The sequence below is a fragment of the Arctopsyche grandis genome, chromosome 2, assembly GCF_051622035.1.
Source record: "Arctopsyche grandis isolate Sample6627 chromosome 2, ASM5162203v2, whole genome shotgun sequence".
NCBI classification, from domain to species: domain Eukaryota; kingdom Metazoa; phylum Arthropoda; class Insecta; order Trichoptera; family Hydropsychidae; genus Arctopsyche; species Arctopsyche grandis.
In genome coordinates, this window is record NC_135356.1 from 23,616,287 (window position 1) to 23,636,667 (window position 20,381).

At 32.8% G+C, this 20,381-nt stretch overlaps 1 protein-coding gene across 1 annotated transcript in view; it reads left to right on the top strand.

Annotated features, from left to right (window-relative positions):
* LOC143922516 (cubilin-like) overlaps positions 1–20,381 on the top strand; it is a 57,516-nt gene that overhangs the window by 12,469 nt on the left and 24,666 nt on the right. The window contains exons 14-34 of the mRNA XM_077445778.1: positions 1,977–2,321; positions 4,657–4,828; positions 6,418–6,652; positions 7,039–7,169; positions 8,343–8,702; positions 8,794–8,969; positions 9,052–9,211; positions 10,210–10,442; positions 11,075–11,228; positions 11,385–11,735; positions 12,816–13,000; positions 13,156–13,320; positions 14,344–14,458; positions 14,526–14,614; positions 14,793–14,958; positions 15,762–15,869; positions 15,945–16,052; positions 16,283–16,399; positions 17,305–17,495; positions 19,126–19,330; positions 19,543–19,736. Coding sequence (XP_077301904.1) covers positions 1,977–2,321; positions 4,657–4,828; positions 6,418–6,652; positions 7,039–7,169; positions 8,343–8,702; positions 8,794–8,969; positions 9,052–9,211; positions 10,210–10,442; positions 11,075–11,228; positions 11,385–11,735; positions 12,816–13,000; positions 13,156–13,320; positions 14,344–14,458; positions 14,526–14,614; positions 14,793–14,958; positions 15,762–15,869; positions 15,945–16,052; positions 16,283–16,399; positions 17,305–17,495; positions 19,126–19,330; positions 19,543–19,736 — 3,960 coding nt within the window. The remainder of the gene's footprint in view (positions 1–1,976; positions 2,322–4,656; positions 4,829–6,417; positions 6,653–7,038; positions 7,170–8,342; positions 8,703–8,793; positions 8,970–9,051; positions 9,212–10,209; positions 10,443–11,074; positions 11,229–11,384; positions 11,736–12,815; positions 13,001–13,155; positions 13,321–14,343; positions 14,459–14,525; positions 14,615–14,792; positions 14,959–15,761; positions 15,870–15,944; positions 16,053–16,282; positions 16,400–17,304; positions 17,496–19,125; positions 19,331–19,542; positions 19,737–20,381) is intronic.

The following is a 20,381-nucleotide window of genomic DNA, read 5'->3' on the forward strand; positions in this document are numbered from 1 at the left end:
AAAATAAAATCATATAATCTAATATTTTATTTCGAAAGACACTTTGTATGTTAGTTTTGGTTCGTAGAATCCGTGACGTTATCGGAAAAATAAAATTTTCGATGACTACGATATCGATTCCGTTTTCGATTTCGATTCCTTTTTCAGTTCCGGTTCCGGATTCCTTTTTCAATTCCGGATCCGGATTCCTGTGTCAGTTCCGGATCCGGATTCGTGTTTCAGTTCCGGATTCCGATTCATTTTTCAGTTCCAGATCTGAATTCCTGTTTCAGTTCCGGTTCAAACATTTATCACACCGTCAGTAACTACATACCTATTAAACAAATGTGGTGAGATAATATAACAGTTTTGTTGGTCAACACTTTAATTCAATTGATCAATTAGAAAGACATTCGTATTTTCAGTTTCGAAAAATACTTTAAATATTTAGTGACGCAATCGATATACATATTAGGTGGGCTGAAAAGTTCGTAGGCTGACACATACATAGATAGAGCTACTAGTATTAAATCCATATGATTTTTAGTTAGCCCTAACCTTAAAAAGACACGTGTATAAATTTGACAGCTGTCGTACTATTAGTTTGTGAGTTATAGCATTGTGAAGGAACTTTTATTAGTTTGAAAAATTGGATAAAAAGGAATTTCGTGTGTTAATAAAGCATTGTTTTTCGGCGAAAAAAAATACTATTGAAGCCAAGGTTTGGCTTGATAAACATTATTCGGACCTTGCACCAGGAAAATCAACCGTTGAGAAGTGGTTTGCTAAGTTTAAACGAGGCGAAATGAGAACCGAGGACGATGCACGCAGTGGACGCCCCAAAGAGGCTGTTACCGACGAAAACATCAAAAAAGTCCACAAAATAGTTTTGGATAACCGTAAAGTGAAATTGATTGAGATAGCTGAAACCTTAAAGATATCAAAGGAACGTGTTGGACATATCGTGAATGAATATTTGGGTATGCGAAAGCTCTGTTCAAAGTGGGTGCCGCGCAAGCTCACAATCGACCAAAAACAACAACGAATTGATGATTCTGAGCAGTGTTTGGAGCTGTTCAATTGTAATAAACCCGAATTTTTGCGTCGATATGTGACAATGGATGAAACATGGCTCCATCATTTCACACCGGAGTCCAATCGACAGTCAGCCGAGTGGACTGCACGTGATGAAGTGACTCCAAAGCGTGGAAAGACGCAAAAGTCGGCTGGCAAGGTTATGGCATCAGTATTTTGGGATGCGCATGGTATAATATTCATCTACTATCTTAAAAAGGGAAAAACCATAAACAGCGACTATTACATAGCGTTATTGGAGCGTTTGAAGGACGAAATCGCGGAAAAACGGCCCCATTTGAAGAAGAAGAAAGTGCTGTTTCATCAAGACAATGCACCGTGTCACAAATCAATGAAAACGATGGCAAAATTGCAGGAATTGGGCTTCGAATTGCTTCTGCATCCACCGTATTCTCCAGATCTGGCCCCCAGCGACTTTTTCCTGTTCTCAGACCTCAAGAGGATGCTCGCTGGACAGAAATTTTGCGCCGATGAAGAGGTAATCGCCGAAACTGAAGCCTATTTTGAGGCTAAAGACAAATCGTACTATAAAAATGGTATCGAAAAATTATATGACCGCTATAATCGTTGTATCGCCCTCGAAGGCAACTATATTGAATAATAAAATCAAAATTTAACAAAAAAAAGATCTTTTCTATGCTAACCTACGAACTTTTCAGCCCAACGTAACCTACATATGTATATATCAAATTAAGTACTAACTATAAAATCGGAAAATTTAATTAAAATGCTGACCAATCAATTAATAAATATATAACTTACCATTGACTTAAGTCACTGATACGAATGTTCTGAGCGTTAATTTTATTTATTGTAATTTTTTTTATAGTTACCGACTATTCCTTATTTATTATCCAAAAGCATTTAAAGTTACTGACTTATTAATTTGGATGACATTTCAGATATACGACGGCAGCAGCGAACGAGACAACTTAATTGGCCGTTATTGTGGCAACAATTTGCCAACACCATTCACATCCAGCTCGAACAATGTACTGATCGTTTTCAAGAGTGATTCGTCGTTCGCGACAAAAGGTTTCCGCATCAGATATGAAATGGTCTGTAACCAAGTCATGACTGCTCTCTCGGGAACTTTCATGTCTCCTGGCCATCCGAAACCTTATTCGGGGGGAATACGATGCACTTACCTGTTAAGTCTACCTGAGGGGAAAGCTATTGCGTTGTCATTCGTTGAGTTTGATATCGAGGAAGGTAGTTACCCGGATTGTAAATATGACGGTGTTAAGGTAATTTTTTTTCATTACCTATGTATATGTGTATACACACACACACATATATATATATATATATATATATATATATATATATATATATATATATATATATATATATATATATATATATATATATATATATATATATATATATATATATATATATATATATATATATATATATATATATATATATATATATATATATATATATATATATATATATATATATATATATATATATATATATATATATATATATATATATATATATATATATATATATATATATATATATATATATATATATATATATATATATATATATATATATATATATATATATATATATATATATATATATATATATATATATATATATATATATATATATATATATATATATATATGGTCCGAGTCCGACTGTCACCGTGTCCGCGCGCGTTTCTCTCGCTCTCACTTTGCATTTCGAAATACTCGGACTCCCCACGCATCTATCACTACAAAACCTAACCATCTACTCACTTATTTTACTAATTGCATCCTAGTATAATTTAAGTGTAAAAATAAACAGATGATCGGCCGTTAACAGCGTTTTTTAATATCAGTGATTTCGTAAAATTTTGTGTTAATTTTGTGTCAGTTACAAAAGCGTATACGAACGAGATACATCTCCCTACCTGAATACAAAAAAAAATAAGGGTCCTTGTTCGTCAGTCAAAATTCGGTCCCACAGAAGCAATAAATCTTCCACATAATTGCTTTCAGACAAAAATTTTTAACGAACTTTACTTAATAGAATAATAGCAAACAGAAACGGTGTTTCCCAATTGTCTAATAGTTCGTTTTCATATTTAATTTATATTAAAGTAATTCGTATAATTTTATATTCTTTACTAAATTTATTATTAAAATATTAAATTGCAAACCGCACTCACACATATATAAATCCGTTGTCTCCAAAGAGGCGTCTCACGATAAAGATCTGTAAAAAAAGTAGTATAACAATTGCTAATCTATAGACGATATAGTTAATATATAGACGATATAGCTAATCTATAGACGATATGGCAGACGATATAGTTTTAATAGCTCGTGATTCAGCTGACCTACTTAACAGACTAACACAGCTGGACAGGGAAAGTAGAAAAGTAGGATTAAAAATTAACGTAGATTAGACCAAACTAATGTTCAATAGGTATTGCATGCCTGATAGCATCCCATTAGTTGATAAACCAGTAGAAGTAGTAAATAATTATTTATATTTAGGTCAAATAATTGACATGTCTGGTAATAAAGATGAAGAGATAAAGAGACGTATGAAATTAGGATGGAGTGCATTTGGACCGATGAATGCTGTTTTTAAATCAAAAATGCCACTCTGCCTGAAGAAAAAGATCTTTGATCAATGCGTTTTGCCAGTGATGACGTATGGATGTGAAACTTGGACACTGAACACCAAGATGCTACATAAAATCCAATGCACTCAAAGAAGTATGGAGCGCTGTATGCTTGGCATAACGAGAAAAGACAGAAAGCGGAACACGTGGGTGAGAAGTATGACAAGAGTAGTGGACATAGTGGATAGAGTGAAGAGATTGAAATGGCAATGGGCGGGTCACGTAGCTAGGAGGATGGACGAAAGGTGGACAAAAGAATTGCTTGAATGGTACCCGAGAGAATGCAAAAGGGTAAAAGGAAGACCGCAAGGAAGATGGGTGAACGAAATTAGGAAAATGTGCGGGGTGAGATGGATGAGTGTTGCGCAAAACAGAGACGGGTGGAAGCGTGTTGGAGAGGCCTTCATCCAGCAGTGGATGGCGAGTGGCTGTAAATGATGATGATGATATATATATATATATATATATATATATATATATATATATATATATATATATATATATATATATATATATATATATATATATATATATATATATATATATAGATGATATATATATATATATATATATATATATATATATATATATATATATATATATATATATATATATATATATATATATATATATATATATATATATATATATATATATAGATTTAGACCTGAAAAAGCATTAGGGAAAGATTAGTGCGTCCAATCGAGAGTTTTTTAAGGTTATTACATATTTAATATGTATTTAAATAACCCCTCGTTTTAGGAGTACAGCAAATCATAATGTATTGTGAATAAGTTGGCATGAAATTTTCTATACTATACGTTGAGAAAACAGACACATATGTATGTATGTATATATGTCAGACAAACTGCTAGACATATTTTTAGCCATGTGAGCTCCATCATCATTGTCCTTCGAAGTTCTATGTGTTTTATTTTTCTTTTCAGGTATTCGATGGAGATAATGAAAACTCTACCCAATTAGGAAAATTTTGTGGCAGCATTTCAGTGAAACCCGACGACTTGGTTTCTTCATTAAACTATCTATACCTGGAATTCATTACTGACGAATCTATGGGTGGATCGGGTTTCGTCGCTAGCTACACTTCCGTAGATATAGGTATGTTTTAAATTTAAGTAATCACGCCCTTCGAGGGTTAATATATAATTTTAAAATCGGTTAGGACCATTCCTCATCCCTACAAGCGAAAAATCATACCATGAGAGATTCACTAGTACATACTTGTTGTAAAATCAAAGTGTGACGACCTAACCAAAATATTAAATTGGTCTGAAATTACGAAATTAATTTAAATAATATAATATTTGATCACATACTACTTAATGAATAGCCCAGCGTTGCTTGGACACGAGAAAGCTTTGTGTGCAACTTGATTCCGGGTTCTAATCCACTTTCCAAAATTAAGCTACATATGTACGTATGGAAATATTGTACCAAATTCGGCGATTTCATATTGAAAACTATGTCTTTGCATGGCGAACAAACATATTTGTCCTGCATAGCAACGGCATTTTTGTGTGAGAGCCCTTCGATCCAAAGCTCCGAGCTCTTTTGAAACACGCTATGGGCGAAAACACACAGCAGTGCACGTGGCAGGTAATTTTTTTTAGATACTTTTAAACATGCGAAAAAAATGATCCGTGCCTTTCACATATTCATGGAACGCCCAGCACGCCCCGCCCAAAAATGACCCTCTGGTGTGTTTTCGGTAAAATTGTATCCTTGTATTTATCCTTGCTTGACAGTGTATCCCATATTTGAAGAAATGTAGAAAACCACTCAAAGCGGGGAGCCATGCACACAATGTGCCGTTCATCGCTGTGTGTTTTCGCACTAAGGTTCCAAGTAAGTTTAAGTTTTAAGAACTAAGTTCTAAGTTTTCTAAATAGTATGCCAAATTTGAGATCCAACTTGTTCGTGAATCTTGGATTAACACATGTACATGCAAACATAATTTTTTTACACACACCAACATTAGGGGTTCCAAAAAGCCGCCAGAAGGAAAAACCGATTTTCGGCTTTTTTACAAATAAAAAGCCGGTTGACCGGCTTTCACGGGTTTCAGAAAATTAAGATTTTTTTGAGGTTTTAAATTATTTTATCGAATAAAAAAATTGTTAATATATGTATATTATATTATACAAAAAAATAATTGCTCATAAATTAAATTGAGTTATACACATTATGAAAGTTCATAAGATCATTATTACATATGTATATATTATTATTACAAATATCACAGCCGTATAATGACAGATCCTGAATATGCACAAATAACATGAATTAAATAAGAAAAAGAAGGCGCAAAAACCACCAAATTATGGAAAACCAAATTTGCCGAAATTCTGAAAGGTCTTTTGTAAGTCATTGAAACTACTTTCAATGATATTTTATTGATTAATGACCTGGTACTATATCTTAAAGCCTCCGCTAAGTGCCGTACTTTTTTTTATTGTTCAAAGAAGTATACGCCTATTCCCTAAGAAAGATTGGATACAATACACATTTTTTTGATCTTTCATATAAATTTGAAATTCATAATTGTTGAAACCTTAAAAAGCCGGTTTTCGATTTTTTGATAGATGGTAAAAAAGCGGGTTTTTCGGTTTCAGTTTAAGCCGGCTTGGAAGCCCTACATACAGAAAATATTCACTCATGGTTTCAGAATCTTGATCAATTAATTTCAGATTGTGGCAGTGTGTTGAAGAATACTGCCGGAACCATAATGATTCCTGACCCTGACAATGATTTTGAGTACAGAAACAATTTGTCATGTCAGTGGGTTATTTCTGTACCACCCGGCCACATCGTTCAGCTTACATGGTCATGGATTCACCTGGATTTTGACCACGATTGCCCCAAAGATCACGTAGAAGTATTCGAAAACAATACGTTGACGAAGCAGGCAGTGAAACTGGGAAGGTATGTAAAAGTCATAATATTTGGCTTACGGACTATTGACCGAATGGACACTGGCCAACGGACGCTTGACCGAACGGAAATTAGGCCGACAGTCATTTGGCCGAATGAAATATTCAATTGTTTAAATTTATCAAAATTTAATTAAGTCGAGGTGATTTCTAAATAATTATCTATTTTCAGTGAGTTTTGAATAATTTAGAAACAAAACCGGTCAAACGTCCGTTGACCTAATGCCCGTTCAGCCAAGCGTCCGTTGGCCAAAAGTCCACGCACGTAATATTTTTGTAAATAATATGATGTTGTTTTTCAAATACAATGTCTAAAAAGCATGAAAAAGTTCATTTATTTTTAAATTCTCGTACTACATATACTGTATATTTTTACAGATTCTGCGGCTTTGATGTACCGCCTATTTTAACAAGCATGTCAAACTTGGTCACAATCATATTCAATTCGAACAATTACACGACGTACAAAGGATTTACACTCTCATACAATCAATTTGACGGTAATAAAGGTAGGTAAATTTTCAATCCACCCATGATTGAGAATATTAGCTTTAAAGTTTTAAATATATGTAGAGAAATAGGCGTTGAATTAGTGTCAAATCAGTGTTTTTCCCACTGAAACACAACGGGTTATTACAGAGAAGAATTTTGATAATACATATGTATTTGAATTAAATGTAGATTTAAAAAAAAACAATTATAATAAAAAAAAAAAAAAATATATATATATATATATATATATATATATATATATATATATATATATATATATATATATATATATATATATATATATATATATATATATATTCCCATTCGCATCAAAACGTCAATGATCAAGTAGAAGTTATTGTACTTTGCAAGACAACCGATGGGTGTCACTGGGCTTAATCGTTTCATTACACGTTTGGTTTAAAACAGTGGTTCGCATAATTGGCATCAATTTTAACGTGATCTCATAATAAATTGACATCAACGGTTATATAGTCATACATATGTATGTATGTACATATATAGAAATTAGGACAATTTAATTAGGATAATTTATCGTAAGCATTTCATAAAATGTGTGAGTTAAGAAATATTTTCTAATATATTAAAGCAAAAACAGCAATAGAAAAAAAATATGATTAGATTATAAAACAAAATAACACAAAAAAAAAATGTTTCTTTAACATATGTAAATACTATGTGTAGGTACATCAAAAAAATAAAATAAGAAGTAGGACTATAGTATTTCATTTATCATTAAATTCATACTATTTTCTAAATTCACACTATTCCTAAATTTAGGGGGGGGGGGCAAGTGCCCCCCCCCCATGCCTCCCCCCCTAAATGACGTCCCTGTTGCCACGTCTCTCAAGCGTTATAATGACCATGCACCAAATTTTTTATTTAATTTTTCATGGTTTTGAAGTGCGCACTTTTTAATTGTTAAATGATCTAAACATTTTTTATTTCATACTACAAATAAAATATTAACGCTTAATTTAACGTTTTTTATTGAACAGAAATATATTTATTTAATGCTTAATCTTTTATTCTAATGCGCAAATAATTCGTTCTAGAGCAAAGTTATTTTTCAAAATGCACCGTTAAATCGTACCCTTTAGAAATTACCCAGGCCGCACCAATTTTTTCTTCAGTGACTTCAATTGTTTTATATTAATTTTTCCTTCAAGAGTGCGGAGGCGACTATCTCTCTTCATTCGGCACCATTACCTCACCCGGATGGCCTTTGCGTTATCCAGGTAGAAAAGATTGCATTTGGACAATTCGAGCAAGTGTCGGCCAACAGATAATGCTAAATTTCAAAGAAATTCACATACGTGCAGAAATTAACGAAGAAGACAAAGAATGCTTGTTCGACTATTTGGAAATAAGAAACGGCGTAGATTCAGCGGCTCCATTAATCAGCAGATTTTGCGGTAGTGTCTTGCCCACAGCTATATCTTCATTTGCAAACAATATTTATCTTCATTTCCATTCGCTACAATCAAGGCTTGGTGGTTTTCGTCTCACGTGGGATAGCACCGCTACTGGTAGGAAATAATACTATATTTGCAATTGAATTCTTTGGATCGAGCTATGTAAGTCGATGTATCAAATTATTATAATTTAATTTTTGCCCAGGTTGCGGTGGAATGTTGAACAGTCCCAAAGGAAGTATAATCTCACCGAACTATCCTCAATCATATGGTATGAACATGGAGTGCTATTGGAAAATATCGACTAGTGCTGGGTCACGGATTAAACTTGTCTTTGCTGATCTGCAATTGGGGTCGAACTGTTCTTATGATTATGTTGAAGTAAATGTTATATTTACCTACATATTTATCTCCCTACTTTCATGAATAATTTTTTTTCAAAATATGTTTAAAAAAATTTCAGATTTTCGAAAGTCCTAATAAAGAAGAAAAGTCGTTGGGGAAATTTTGTAATATGAAAATGTATCCTGTGGTCATAACATCAACTTTGAATCATGTATTTGTCAAGTTTCATTCCGGTTTGTTCATCGAGGGAACGGGATTTTCGCTTAAATACTACACAGGTTTGTTTTTAATTATATTTTAAATTTTTGGCTATTCTGATACTGGTCAAAATAGATTCCACTCACCAATAAGAAAAGTTATATGTAGTTTATAATTAAAAAATTTCATCAATGTTTTTATGTTACAATACCGAAAAACATGATTGAGATTTGAGTTTTAGCACTAACACGTCTGTAACGAGAATGGTACAGTGATTTTTAACCTTATGGAACGCGAACTCGATTAGGATGGATAATAAATATATAAAAACAATATTTTTAATTGAGAATAATTTGTCTAAAAATGATGAGAATAATTGTTCAGAAAAAAACAGAAATAGCCTATCTTTTTAATAACATCTTGATTGTCTTCAAAAATTAATCTTCTGAATAATTTTTCGAGCAATCGATCAAGAATGAAACATTCCAAGGCCACGTAATTTATTTCCGCGCCCTCCACATTGATTTGTTCTTAGGAGTTCCACTTGCCATTTGTATTTGAAAGTTCTGTATAAATACGTGTTATTTTAATAAAAAATAAATTTAGAATGATGTTTTTATAGACACAAATCGAAATATTCTTTGTGAAAATTCTATAAATGCTTGAATAGACAAGTAAATTAAAAAATGTTTTGTCTTCGATGGAACGCTTACACATAACAGTTCGCCAGTACCGCGAAGGGAACATAATTGAGACGTCGAGTCCGTGCAAGCTAACGACGCGGTGGATCATACCATAACAATCCACTACTTCAGGTAGGGTCGATACCTGTTTCTGAACTTCGATAATCCGAGTGAACAATATCAATACGGACAACGATTTCAATTCATTGTAATTGAATTGTTGATATTTTTAAACTTTAAGTAAAAAAATTTAAGGGACTACCCTAGTCCCTTTAGTCCAATGACGGCACGCTATTAATATGTACATACATGATTTGATATAAACTTCCGTAACGATGGATCGATTCTCACACAAAAAAAATTAATAAGAAATAATATAAATTTATCGATTTCAGTTTGCAACGTAACTTTGACCGGATACAATGGAGTGATCGAGAGTCCAAATTTTCCCAACTCATATTTAGATGCTTACGATTGCTTTTGGCGGATCATTGTGCCGAAAGGAAATAAGATCAAAATAATTTTCAGTAATTTCGAATTGCAAGACGTTGGTGAACAGCATATGTTCTCATCCCATAAATCGAGCCTTGAAAACGGGAAGAAAAGTTGTTCTTATGATTATATCGAGGTATGAAATATGAATTCATTTATGCGGAGTGGGTCATGAGTAAAGCCCGGATAACCAGGGTGCCGTTCATTGTTGTAAATGCATTCTTAAAGGTTTTCCGAACCTTTTTTACAAAGCATTTACAACAATTGAACAATGAGCACCGCGTTTTGGGTCCGTACTCTAGTCATGAGTTATATGTAATTGAAAGCTTAAACAATTGGGGTACACATTTTATGCTTATGTTACGAGCGTTCAAACGTTTTTGTATAAAAGCTTCATATCATATGTACATAGCTGAAAATAGTGACCTACTCGGTTCCCGGAAGAATGCACTGAATTGCACCGAATAGTGGCGAAGTTTCGAGAAATCATAATTTTCAAAGGCGCTCAAGAAGAACTTACGTAATAGAATTTTACAAAAAAGGGTTAGCACCCTCGGATAACATACGAATACCCCTTGACGCGTTTTTGTTAATTTCTATTGCGTTAGTTCTTCTTGAGCATCTTTGAAAGTTTGGATGTCTCGAGAGTGCAACTCTCTTGAGTGCAATTATCCGATCACCGGCCTGGCCTACTCATGTGATATGATTTTCGAAACATTTCCTTGAAACAGCCGAAAAACTTACATGACATTTTTATTTCAACAATAGATTTTAACTGAGACAGAACAACGTTTGAATAAACGTTTTTGCGGTAAAAAACTCCCTCCGAAATACACATCGAATGACAATCAAGTTTTCATCCACTTCAGAACCGACGGCTTTATAGGAAGTTCCGGCTTTCGATTAGAATGGCTCATCCAAGGTATACAACTTTTACTTTGTAGTAACAATACATAGATGGAGTTTTGTGATCATGGAGTTTTGTGATTTTTACTCAGAATCGATCACTGATCACGTGTCGTTTATTTATCGAATCTTCCGAATTATTACAACTTTTTAACTCGTGGCTTTAATACAGGTTGTGGAGGAAAAATATTTAAATCAAAAGGTGAACTGACAACACCCGATTTCCCAATATCTTATCCGAACGATACGGAGTGCACTTGGGATATAGAAGTGGTACCGTATATGTCCATACAGTTAGAAGTGGAGGAAATTGATCTCGAATTCGCTGAAAACTGCACTGCTGACTCATTGACCGTGTATAATGGACAAGATGCACAGTCTCCGTTGCTCACCAAGGTGTGCCACAAAGATCAGAAAAATATTGTGGTCACTTCTACTGGAAATTATATGCACATTCATTTCATATCTGACGGACAATATTCAGGAAAAGGATTCAAAGCTCACTTCACATCTGTAAGCAGTGGTAAGTCTCTCACTTCTTAAATCGAAGAAATTGTTCAATTTAAAATGTTTTACTTAAATATATGTATGTATGTAGATATAATACTTTTATATCGCAGTGACGTATTTTATTTCACGATTTGCACCAGTGAAATTAAATTTTCTCTCCCTAAAAAAAAAACTTCCTAGATGCACCCAATCTATGTATTTTATTTTATTTTATTTACATACATATATACAAATACTAGGAAGGCATAACAGGTAAACACTAATGCTCTTTCCTGAGTAATTTTATTGAATATCATAGAGACATGTTCAATAAAATTATTATTCGTTTATTTTATCGAGGTAAGCCAGTTATCAATAGAATTTTTGTAATTAATCCACAAGAATAGTCAAAATATGATTTTTCTAAGTGGAATTTTATTTAATTCTCATATAAAGACAATTTAATATATTATCCCTATTAATTCAATTCAGATTCGTGCAAATACGAGTAAATACTAGTACGAGCTTATAGCTTGCAATTTTACCGATTTAAAATTCAGCACACTTCCAATTAACCCTTTTAAACAAAAAAAAAAATAGTGTGCCCAGAACACTATCCCAATAAACATGTTTCAATAGAAAATACTCGATATAAAATAAGTGAAAATACGTACTTTTGACTTTTGATTTGAACTGACCGACGACTTAGAGAGATTTGAAAGCTGAAAAGTGCTACAAATAAAAGATAAGATACCTGACTATAGATTCCAATATTCATTTTGAACAGGAAATTGACAGATTTTGAGACATCGACCGAACAACACCAAGATATAAAAAAATCGCACGATTTAAAAAACACATATGTCTCCGGATCTCGAGCCAATCAACATTTTTTATTACCAGATTCGTGTTTACTGGGCATATATCTAAAAGAAAAGTCATTTATCGTCCCTGAACCATTTTTCGTGTCGAACAGTGTAATCATTTGTGACTTGCCAAATCTAATTTCCCCTAAAACTAGAATTGACATGTGCTTGCGTGAAAGAGTATAAAGAAGGCTAATAAAATTAAATACAATTTAGATGCATTTTTTAATTGGATATTAATGTTTCAGAATGTGGAGGACAATTTTCATCATCGTATGGAAAAATTCAATCACCAAATTATCCACTAAACTATTTTTCTGACGCTCATTGTTATTGGCTGATTTCGGTTTTGGAAAATCACAGGGCATTGATTTCTTTAGATGATTTCGATTTGCTTAACCCTAGCAATGGAAATTGTACTGATGTCGTCAAGGTAATTATTCAGTCAAAAATGAGCACGATTAAAGCCCCAAGTTGGAATCTGACCACAGATGAAAAATGTTCGGTCTCCTATCAGAATTTTGAGCAATCAATAAAATTTTATAAAAAAGTAAAGAAACAATATAACCCAATTTTATAACGTTTTAGATATACGATGGCAATAAAACCGATGAAAATAAAATGATAAGCAAAGATCTATGTGGCAACAACCTTAATCAAACGACTTTTATCTCCAGCTCTAATCAAATTTTGGTAGAAATGATATCAAGAAATGGAACCGGTGCAAAAGGGTTTCAGGCGACATATTCATTGGTATTGTACAAACAAAAAAAATTATGTATTTACATAAAAAGGTTACTTGGCTTTACAGTATTAACCCAGAGACCAAGTATTTGTTTCTCATTCAACAAAAGTTCATTTATACTTTACCTATGTGAAAAAATAACTATAAAATAAAGTTAAAATAAAATGGGGTACGATTTAACGGTGCATTTAAAAATAACTTTTCTCCTTAGAACGAATCATTTGCGCATTAGAATTAAATAAATTGCTCATTAAATAAATATATTTCTGTTAAATAAAAAATGTTACACTTAGAAATATTTTATTTGTAAAAAGTGCTCAGCTAAAGGTAGAATTGAATAACTTGGTTTTAACTACAACAAATTTGCAGTTTAATTCATAAATTATTAGCTGGCGAGTTAAAAAGATTAAACACCTATTATTAGAGTGGGCCTAATTGAACGGTTGCCGATTCTATATGCTAGATCTTTAATACTCACCGCTAATGCCCATTTCATTAATTGTTGGTTGCTGTATATTTTTATTTTTTATGTGTGCCCGCATTTGATATTAAAATGCTGACCTAATTAAAACAATGGATTTGTAATTTTTAAATCAAGTATTTTTTTTATTATTTATTAGAAGTTTTTAGTCATATTTCGTATATTATTTTATTAAGTGCACAAATATTATTTTAGAGATACATAAGACTTTTGTTTTATGATTATAATTTTTTCTATTGCTGTATTTTTTTTAATATATATTAGAAATTATTAAATGATGTAATATATTTTTTGATTCACACAAATTATACGACTTACGATAAATGAGGATTTGTTTTATAAAATTCGCATTTAAATTGTTCCCATTAATATATACATTCATAACTATACGCAATGAATATGTTTTTTTTAAACAATATTTTATTATTTTATTTATTTCATTTAATTATGAATTAGTTTTTCGGCCATCTTATTTAAATTATTATTTAAAAAGAATTGATTTATAATATGTAACGATTTTTTAAATATAAAGTGTTTTAAATTTTAACAGTCGTGTGGATCTACCATTACAGCTGAAACCGAAGGTATTCTCAAAATTGACGGAGACTTAATGGTTGGTCAAAAATTAAACTCATGTGTATGGACCATCATTGGAGATGAAATCAGTAAGCACTTTTTTTATAGTTTAGGATGTATTTTAAACGCAATCCATTTAATTTCAAACTTTTGCAGAAGATAAAATCGCTCTGACGTTTATGTATGTGAGCATAGTGCGGAATTTAAAAATCAAAGGACCACAATGCGGAGACACGAAAATTGTGGTAAATAAAATTTTAAATGTACATAAATCGATATACATACATATGTGTACCGTTTATATATATTATGGTACATATTTGTACGTATATTAGAACAGTCTACTGAAATGAAGGCGTATTTTAAAAATCAAATAAAATATAAATTGAACATTTTCTTTACACATTTCCATTTGTTTATAAGGTTTACAATGGTGAATCGGTTACATCTCCGGTGATCCAAGAGATTTGCGATAATAAAGTTCCTCCGACCACTTTGAGTGATGGTAATGCCATCACTATAGAATTGCAAAATGGTAGAGGTCTTGTGCAACAAATATTCGAAGTTCATTATTCAACTTTATCCAATGGTAAGTTTGACAAGCAATGCTTTTTAAATTGTGGCTGGAAATAACATTTAAGCCGCTGTAAACATTTAAACTGCTTTTCTCTATTGTGGTGTCACAACGAATCGTCTATTGACAAAAGTCTAATGACACAACACCCACGACGAAATGATTATGTGAGTAAATAGTAACGGACAAAATGTTTACGCTACATAATGCTCACGGGATCTGTCAAAGGATGTGTATGAATCGCCACCACACGTTTTATTGAATTCTTGCACGTTTTTTTTCGTTAAAAAAATATTTTTTTTCAATCATTTTGTAAGTGAGCATTATGGTGCGTAAACATTTTGTCCTTCACCATTATTAGGTCGCGTTATCATTTTGTCGTGGTCGTTGTGTCGTTAAACGTTTTGACCGTAGACGTTTCGTCGTAGAACCATGTATTATTCATATATGTAGGTATATATGTAAATGCAAAAGGGTAAAAGGAAGACCGCAGTGAAGATAGGTAGACAAAATTACTTAAATGTGTGGGTTGAGATGAATGAGAGTTGCGCAAAACTCAGAAGAGTGGAAGCGTGTTGGAAAGGCCTTCATCCAGCAGTGGTTGGTGAATCACTGTAGATGATGATGATAATGATGCGATACATCAATAATAATTTCACTAACTAAAATACAAGAATACGATTCATAAAATATATCAATTTTTTTTAAATAAAATAGTTGATTTCCAATTACTTTACTTAAGTTACTTATCTGTGTAGAACTAACATTTTATTACTTTTGCTAAAAACAAAATATAAATGTAATTTCTTTGATTTCAGCTTGCGGTGGCGATTTGAAGTCTGAACATGGTACATTTACATCTCCGATGTATCCCAGCTCATATCCGCTGAATGCCCAATGTATTTGGACTTTGAAACCCTCTCCTGGTAATTTGATATCATTATAAGCTATGCATTTAATCCAAAAATAATTTGACTTCTTCAAAATGTAAATGTTCTCAGGCAATCAGGTGCGTTTGGCGATTTTGAAGTTTGACTTTGAAGATTCGGAGAACTGTGATGAAGATTATTTGGAAATTAGAGAGGATAGCGGCATTGGAAAAGTTTTAGGTAATTCTTAACGACGATTCTTATATGTCGTATGTAGATAATAACACTACTACTAATGCATCCCTTAGTCTAACAATATGTACTTATGTAGGTAGAAAAAATCCATGTCATATTCGGCTAATTAAATAAATGCATATGTATATAAAGTTTAAATGTAATATGCATGTATGTACATACATATATGTGTTTGTATAATATAATATATGAAAATGGAACAAAATTGTTTACAGGTATATATTGTGGTGATACGCTGCCAACAAATACAACAATTGGAAGCAATTTGTGGATTAAATTTAAAAGTAATAGCGATGGAGCTCACTCGGGATTTGTTGCTGATTATTCGTACAGTAAGTTACATAAATATAAATATACATGAATAAAAAATATATACATATGTAATAAATGCATCCTGATGCGTCCTAAACCCATTTTTTAAATGATACGTATTCCATCTAATCTGGTACCAACTACCATTATATTTGTAGTTTATTTTCAGTTATAATATATTTTGACTAGTGGGAATATATTCCGTGTAAGCTACGTAAGTTGATTCATATGGCAAATTACATTCCAACTGTTTAAAACATATAACAACTGAAAATACACCTCAACTATAAGTAGGTACCAGTTTAAATGGAGAGGTTAGGTTTTCGTGAAAATGTCTCTCGACTAGTAAATTGACTTGGAAAATCACATTTTTGTCTTGAACACATTCTTAGAGTTATCGTAATACGGTAGTCATTACCTTTATTCGTAATACCCATTACATTACGCATTATTGAATTCTAAAGCATTCGTAAAAATATCAGAGCTCTCAAAACTGAACTGTTATATTACAACTGGCGCACATTGTTGAAATTTGAATTGTATTCGAATATGAATGACCTAAAACGCCAGTTGGAATATATTTCAACTGAAAATACATTTTGACTGCAACATATACGTACATACATACATACACTGTACATAGGTATACAATATACATACAAGTTTACATATGAACATACATAGTTCTAGGTAAGATGGTATCAAAATAAAACTTGCTATTATGAGTATTATGTCAAATTTCATTAAAGGGTAAACAATCCCATTCATATACAAATGTATGGGATACTTTACTTCTAAAATACGTATATACAATAGTTTTAGTTTAACTAATTGCACAATAATGTGCATAAATCCTTTTTAAAACGCAATAAATGAATACATATTTTGTTTGGTATATGTACATATTTTGTATGTTGAATTTCAGTACATGGAAACGAGCTGAGTGGAGAAGCTGGAATTATTGCATCGCCGATGTATCCTAAGCCCTACATGCAAAAATTAAGCGAAGACTTTTCTTGGAGAATCACAGTGTCTTTTGGCTCTAGTATAAGTTTAGTATTCAATGAACTCAAAATGGCAAGCTACGATTACTGTGAGGATCTAAACAGTGTTGTTGTAAGTTGTAACCAGAAACACTTTTTCTACTACATACTTAAGCATAGGGAACGTAATCAAATACCATAAAACTTCTTATACATATGTAGCTCAGAGAAGGAATCGACCCTATACTGAGTTGCTCCAATTGATCTTATTCTATGCCAATTCTCAAATCGCTATCCACTATAGCAGGGGTGGCCAAACTTTTGCCCACTGCGATCGACTATTTTTTAAATTATAGGCGGCGGTCTACCAACATCGTATGTGCTAGGTGATCATAAGAAAAATAGTAATTTTAAGCCAAAAATAAGTTTAAATTTAAAATAAACATAGATAATAATAATACATATCCATGCTGTCAAATGGTCATCTGTCAAACGGGAGCGATGTTTTGTTTTGATTGCATTCATGGTAGAAAATGTTGTTTCGCAGAGGTAGGTAGAACCGAAAAAGGTAGTAAAATATGCTGCACATCTCCATAAACATGGATATTTTTCTTCACAAAGTAAATTCCAATAATTATTTCATCATTGAATGGGAATTTCATGAATATTATTATATCCTCTATTTTTGAAATATCTTTAAATCTTCTATCAAACTCATTTCTTAACAGAGTTATCTTATTAGCATATTGATCGTATTCATATGAGTTTTTATCTGTTGATTTAGCTGCCATATTTTCGAATTGTTTTAAATCTCCTCTCCTCAATTGTGCTTCTAGGAATGTAAGTTTCCCCTTGAATGCATTCACGTCGCTAACCATTTCAGTCAATGTTTTATTCTTTCCTTGAAGTTGCAAATTTAATTCATTTAGCTTTCCTGTAATGTCAGAGAGAAAAGCAAGATCACGCACCCACTTATCATCCAATCCAATTGAGAATATGATTTATTAACAGTTGACATAAATTCTTTTATTTCAGGCAAAAGATCCAAGAATCTTTTTAAAAACTTTTCACGGCTTAGCCACCTTACATCAGTGTGTAATAGTAGTTCCCCGATGTCAGATTCACATTCCTCTAGTAATACTCTGAATTTGCGTCTTTGCAAACTGCTTCCACGAATAGAATTAACTATTTTAAATGCTAGATTCATCACATCATCTGAGTTTAATATTTTTGAGCACACTGCCTGCTGATGGATAGTGCAATGATAATAAAGACTTAAACGAATGATATATATCTAAAACTCTCGTTTGTCCCTTCATCGGTAAAATTGTTAGCAGTTCTTCTCTAACAGACATACATATCTTCAAAACACATTCGAATAAATAAACAAAGCTGTGCGGTATCAGTGACATCCGTTGACTCGTCAAATTGTAAGGATAGAACCTGCATTTATTAATATTTTCTTTCAGAATCTCTTCTAAATTTTTACTCCTCGCTTCTGTTCTACGCATAACGGTGTTTCTTGAAAGCGACATTTCTTTAATTGAAGCAATTATTTCAGATTTATTGTTAAATTTTTGAAATCGACAGGCGGGCGACTAAATAGTTACACGCGATCGACCAGTCGACCGCGGTCTACGCTCTGGCTACCCCTGCACTATAGAATCAATTTGTGGCCTTTTTTCGAGCATCCTTAGTAACAGTCCCCAGGCATTCAAGTTTCCAGATTTGCAATTCAGCTCAAATGCCTTATTATGATGCAGATGTACGACGGGTTCGACGATAAAGCTCCAGTGCTGATTACCGCATGCGGACATGACTTACCAGAACCTGTTGAAAGCACTTCCAACATTGCGTATATCTTGTTTCGCAATTCTGGTGGGTCTATGGGATCTCTGTTCCGATTGGAGTGGACGCAAGTCACAAGAATGACAGATGTTGAACTTTCATCGTGGAACACCTTCAATTGTGAGTACTTCCCTCAGAAGTGGTCCATCCAAAAATGTTATCCTAATTCCAAGCAACGACTTTCCAAAACTAAGATTTCTTTCAATATGTACAGTAATCATAAAAAAAAAAATTTTCTCCGTGCATTACCTTTTTCATGAATCTTATTACTTTTATTATAACATCAAAAGATCCTTAGAAACCGACCCAAATAAAAAAATTGTGTTTTTCAGCTACGTGTGGGCGCAAAGATATAGTCTTCCTTCCAATATCTGCGGTCATCTCACTTACGTCTCCAGGATTTCCCGAAGGATACGCTTCGAATCTCAAATGTCAATGGGTTTTCGAAACGGATCCGACTCATCACATCGGCCTTCGATTTTTGACGTTGAACTTGGAAAATAGTATCAACTGTTTAGCGGATAGCGTAAGAAATTTCCCAACATCATCATTCACAACCATTCGCCATTCCACTGCTGGATGAAAGCCTCTCCAACACGTGTCCATTCGTCTCTGTTTTGAACAACTCTCATCCATCTCATCTCACACATTCTTCTAATTTCACCCACCCGTCTCCCCATAGCCTTCCTTACATTCTCTCGGGTATAATTCGAGCACTTATTTCGTCCGTTCATCTATTTAAGTGACCCGCCCATAGCCATTTCAATTTATTTACTCTCACCATTGCATCAAACAATTGCTGTGTACCGTCTGAATTTACGGGTTTACACACTTATGTATAGGTATAATCATTTAATCTTTTTATTAGTAAAATAATTATATCAAAATTTAAGCTGGCTCCTCTGCTCCCCCCCCCCCTCACCTCACAAAATGATGATTTACAAAATCTTTAAATCGTTGCACAATGTGGCCTTTTGGAGATTTGCCTAGACACGCATTCAAAATGTTTTAAAAACACTATATTTCAAAAACTGTAGAATATAATAAGCTGGAAATTTATTTCAATGCAAGGGCTTGCATACTGTGCCTATCAAACTTGAGTTTGGCAATACATTTTGAAAAAAAAAGCTATACGATTGATATATATGTATTAAATTATCATATTAGTATT